Below are 5269 nucleotides of genomic sequence, written 5' to 3' on the forward strand. Positions count from 1 at the left end.
AAGACTAGTCATGTCTGGAGATTTTATACAGCCAAAGTGCATTTGGCTTATGTAGTCCTGTGATGTTATGTAAGCTTATGAATTCTTATTGTTGCCCTTCTGAAAAGACAATATGTTCTTCAACAGAGAAGGAGAGAAATGGTACAAACTGCGGACAGTGCTGAACAAACGCATGCTGCATCCAAAGGACTCAGTTCAGTATGGAGATGTGGTCAATGCTGTGGTCACAGACTTCATCAAACGGATTTACTATCTGCGGGAGATGAGCCCCACCGGTGATCTGGTTTCTAACTTGACCAATGAGCTTTATCGCTTCTCCCTTGAAGGTATTTCCTTTCCATAAGCACCTGAAATTAGATAAAATCAGACAACAGAAGATACAACTTTCTTACAGATTCCCAAGGGAGTAACTGACTTGTCACAATGCCCTTAAAGTGATAGTTAGAGTGGCCTTTTATTGTGGTCAGCCTAAGGCACACCTGTGCAATAATCATGCTGTCTAATCAGCATCTTGATATGCCACACCTGTGAGGTGGATGGATTATCTCGGCAAAGGAGAAGTGCTCACTAACACAGATTTAGACAGATTTGTGAACAATATTTGAGAGAAATGGGCCTTTTGTGTACATAGAAAAAGTCTTAGATCTTTGAGTTCAGCTCATGACAAATGGGGGCAAAAACAAAAGTGTTGCGTTTATAATTTTGTTCAGTGTATATGAAATAATTGCTTTAAAAAACTACATGTATCATTTTTTGTATCAACATTTAAAAAGGTATAGCATGTATTTGAAATAGAATGTTACAAATCTTTTGTATCATTATAAATGTCGGTCACACTTTATTTTAAGGTCCAATTCTCACTATTAACAAACCATTAATTATGACTTTTGCCTCAATAAACTCCTAATTTGCTGCTCATTAATAGAAAGGTAGTTGTTAAATTTAGGTATTGGGTAGGATTAGGGATGTAGAATATGGTCATGCAGAATATAAGTACTAATAAACAGCCAATATGTTAATAATTAGGCATGCTAATAAGCAACTAGTTAACAGTGAGAGTTGGTCCCTATACTAAAGTGTTACCTAAATATCTTTAGTGTCATTTTTTTATCAATTTAATGCATCCTTGCTGAATGGAAGTATTGATTTGTTTCAACAAAATCTTACTGACCACAAATATTCATAATACAGCTTGTCCTTGTGGGGATTATTGTTTTTATTAAACATTTGCCTACATATTAAAATACTATGGACATATTATGGAGGTTTTTTAACATAATAAAATAGTTTAAAGTATTGAAAGAGTTATTATTATTGTTTTATTATTATTGAGTTATTTCATTGAAAAAGTTCACTAAGTGACATCCTTATTCTATATGATCCCTGAAGTCATTTTGAAATATGCATCAAAAACAGTAATCAGCCATAAAACAAATATCATAGATTTTACCATGGCTAAAATCATGACTATCCATCCATTTTATGAAACAAATTATAGTCTTTATATTATTATTATAATGAATGTGTATGCCAATTTATCACATGTGCCAACCAGTGTTTTAACACGTTTTCCATTTACCCAAAAAATTGTGAAGTTCTTTATTAATCTTTTTCTCATTCAGGGATCTCATCCATTCTATTTGAGACACGCATTGGCTGCCTGGAGAAAGAAATTCCTGCCGAGACACAAAATTTCATTAATTCTATTGCACAAATGTTCACCTACAGCATGCCTGTGGTGTTCCTGCCAAACTGGACTCGCAATTACTTGCCATTTTGGCAGTGGTACATTAATGGCTGGGAGGGCATATTCAAATTTGGTGAGCTTGTTAGTTAACACATCCTGTTCAGATAGACTGTAAGAGATACAGGCATGTTTTGCAGTTTGGTGATGTATTGTACTTATGGATTATAGCCAGAAAAATGATTGACATGAAGATGGAGGCCATACAGAAGCGTGTGGATGCAAATCAGGAGGTTGCTGGGGAGTATCTCACCTACCTGCTTTCCAATGTCAAGATGAGCAGTAAAGACGTTTATGGAAGTATTTCTGAGCTGCTGTTGGCTGGAGTGGACACAGTAAGAGACATTTAATGTATCTTTGACTATTTAAACAAAATACATATGAGTTTTGAAATTATATTTTTTCCTCTTCATGTTCTAGACCTCCAACACTATGTTGTGGGCGCTGTATCTCCTCTCAAGAGACCCAGAAGCTCAAGAGGCTCTGTATCAGGATGTAACCAGAGTCTTGAGGGGTGACGGAATCCCAACAGCACAGGAAGTGAACAGCATGCCTTACCTCAAAGCTGTCATCAAGGAAGCATTAAGGTAAATATAATACATGCTTGAGAAGGCAAAATAACATTTGACATACATATACTATACATTTGGCATATACTATACACTACTGGTCAAATGTTTGGAATAAGTAAAAAGTCTTTTAAAAGAAGTCTAATGCTCACCAAAGCTGCATTTATTTGATTATTAATACAGTAAAATAGTAATATTATGAAATATTACTCTAATTTAAAAATAACTGGTTCTAGTTGAATATATTTTAAAATATAATTTATTCCTTTAATAGCGAAGCTGAATTTTCAGCAGCTATTACTCCAGTCTTCTTCAGTGTCACATGACCCTTCAGAAATCATTATAATATGCTGATTTGGTGCTCAAGAAACATTTATTATTGTTATCAATATTGAAAACAGCTGTGCAGCCTATTGTTTCTGTGGAAACTGTAATACACTACCATTTAAAAATTTGGGGTGAGCAAGATAAAATAGAGGGTCAGGGCAGGCAGCAAACAATCATAAACAGTATCTAAACAATTGAGGCAGAGATGAGTAGACCGGCGGCAAGGGTCAGAAACAAGGTAACAGTTGAGAGTCATACACAGGCAAGGCAATAGGAAACAATGGAACACTCAGAAATGTCAGCCAGGGGAAAACATAACTTTTCAAGGTGTGGATGTAAGTGAGCTGTTTGAATAGTCAGGGGAATGTATGGGGATCAAGGGAAATGGAGTCCAGGACAAAAAAAATGTCAATACTCAGGTGAGGAAGCCCTCTGGTGGTGAGTGGGAGGAACCATGGAGACTAGGTTCATGACACAAAGAATTATGAGGAAAATGTATTATGAGTTCCACAAAAATATTAAGCCTTAAAAACTATTGATAATAAAAATCACAGAGACTAGGTTCATGACACAAAGAATTATGCGAAAATGTATTATAGGTTCCACAAAAATATTAAGCCTCAAAAACTTGATAATTAGAACCATTATTATAAATTGATATTAACTGATAATAATGAAACACCACAGCAGCATATTAGAATGATTTCTGAAGGATCTTGTGACACTGAAGACTAGAGGTGTCAAATGACTGCTAAAAATTTAGCTTTGCAAGCACAGAAGTAAACTACATTTTAAAATATATTTGAATATAATTTTTTATGTGTGTGTATATAAGAGACTTCGTCCAGAAACATGAATTATTAAAAAAATTTGACCAGTGGTGTATCATTGAGTATTATAATCTCTGTAATTTCATGTGCAGGATGTACCCTGTGGTGCCCATGAATTCTCGTCTTATTGCAGAAAATGATGTTGTCATTGGTGGACATTTTTTCCCTAATAAGGTAAACCATTTCCATGTTGTTAGGATGAAAAAATGGTTGCCAGTTCAGAAATTTGCATCACTAAATCAGCTGTTTTTAAACAGACAACATTCACTCTGTGCCACTATGCAATTAGCCATGATGAGAAAGTCTTCCCAGAGCCACAGAAGTTCAAACCTGACCGCTGGCTCCGAGATGGCAGAACGAGACCCAACCCATTTGGGTCAATCCCATTTGGCTTTGGAGTCAGAGGCTGTGTTGGCCGTCGCATTGCTGAACTGGAGATGCATCTGGCTTTGGCAAGGGTAAGAAAGACAGACGTTTAATTTTGAATTTGTGCCAAACAGTTATATTACATTATAAATTGTGCTTTTTAATTGTATATTTTCATTCCAGCTAATCAAGTTGTTTGAAATCCGACCGGACCCAACTGTGGGTGAGGTTCAGTCACTCAATCGCACAGTGCTTGTGCCAGACAGACAGGTGAACCTCCACTTTGTGGAGAGACAGAAGACATCTTCTGAACAATAGCTAAAGAATACCACCATTTCAGCAAGATATAAGCTGTCTGTGTACATATATGAAAATTATCAGCTAGTGTGAATCATGTGAATATGTCAACTATTTTACCTGTCTGGATATAATTCTATTGTGCTTTGGGATATGCAGTATAAAGGACCCTGCATAACACTGTGAAAAATACTTTTTTCCCCCACAGTTTTGTATATCTCTTTCCATTAAATTGTTGTGAATTGTATTTCATTATGCTGATATATATATATTAATGTATTATATGATCTTAAAAATCAATTAAACTTTTTAATGAATCCGAAGTCTCCTTTTTTTTTCTTTTTTTTTTGTTATTGTTCAGTATTAGTGGAAGGGGAATTGTGAAAATTTATTATTTATCACTATAACAGATAAATATCGGAACGCAACTGATAGAAGTTAAGCAAATGGAATTATGCAGCAAATGAATGACTAATGAAATAATATATTACCTTTTGACAAATACTCACACACACATACACTGGTTTCCATGTTTTATGGGGACATTCCCTAGACGTAATTGTCATGGTGGTCTATAAAACACGCACGAAGACCAAGATATAATTCAATAATCTTTAATACTTCCAAACAGGGTAATACAAGGCAGGAGATACACGTAGCACAGCAACACAAATACAATACTGGACCAAGGCAAACAGGGTAGACTCCCAACTAAAATAGGGTTGCTAACGACGAGGGGCAGACAGGTGAGGATGATAAACAAGGTGAACTAACTAATCAAATCAAACACGGGGAAATACTGGGTCACACTGAGCACATGGGGGATGAAAGCACAACAAAACGTCCATGGGTGTGACAGTAATGGTTTTTATACTGGACAAACTGTATTTTCTATCCCCCTATGATAACCCAGGGGTGTCCCTTTTTTTTTTTGGAGATCCGGTGTCCTGCAGAATTTAGCTCCAACCCCAATTAAGCACACCTGAATCAGTTAATCAAGGTCTTACTAGGCATACTAGAAACTTCCAGGCAGGTGTGTTGAGGCATGTTGGATCTAAACTCTGCAGGACAGTGGCCCTCCAGGACTGAGTTTGGACACCCCTGCCCTAGCTCTACCCTTAAATCTACCCTATTTC

The 5269-nt window shown here is 36.2% G+C and overlaps 1 protein-coding gene across 1 annotated transcript in view; it reads left to right on the plus strand.

Moving 5' to 3' along the window:
- Window positions 1-4359, plus strand: part of LOC107741910 (sterol 26-hydroxylase, mitochondrial-like) — an 8126-nt gene extending 3767 nt beyond the window's left edge. The window contains exons 4-9 of the mRNA XM_016554717.1: window positions 1623-1820; window positions 1916-2079; window positions 2165-2331; window positions 3563-3644; window positions 3728-3928; window positions 4020-4359. Of these exons, the coding sequence (XP_016410203.1) occupies window positions 1623-1820; window positions 1916-2079; window positions 2165-2331; window positions 3563-3644; window positions 3728-3928; window positions 4020-4154 (947 nt within the window). The 3' untranslated portion in view covers window positions 4155-4359. The remainder of the gene's footprint in view (window positions 1-1622; window positions 1821-1915; window positions 2080-2164; window positions 2332-3562; window positions 3645-3727; window positions 3929-4019) is intronic.
- The last annotated feature ends 910 nt before the right edge of the window (window positions 4360-5269 follow it).

Source organism: Sinocyclocheilus rhinocerous, unplaced genomic scaffold, assembly GCF_001515625.1.
Source record: "Sinocyclocheilus rhinocerous isolate Xijiao unplaced genomic scaffold, SAMN03320098_v1.1 scaffold226, whole genome shotgun sequence".
NCBI classification, from domain to species: Eukaryota; Metazoa; Chordata; class Actinopteri; order Cypriniformes; family Cyprinidae; genus Sinocyclocheilus; species Sinocyclocheilus rhinocerous.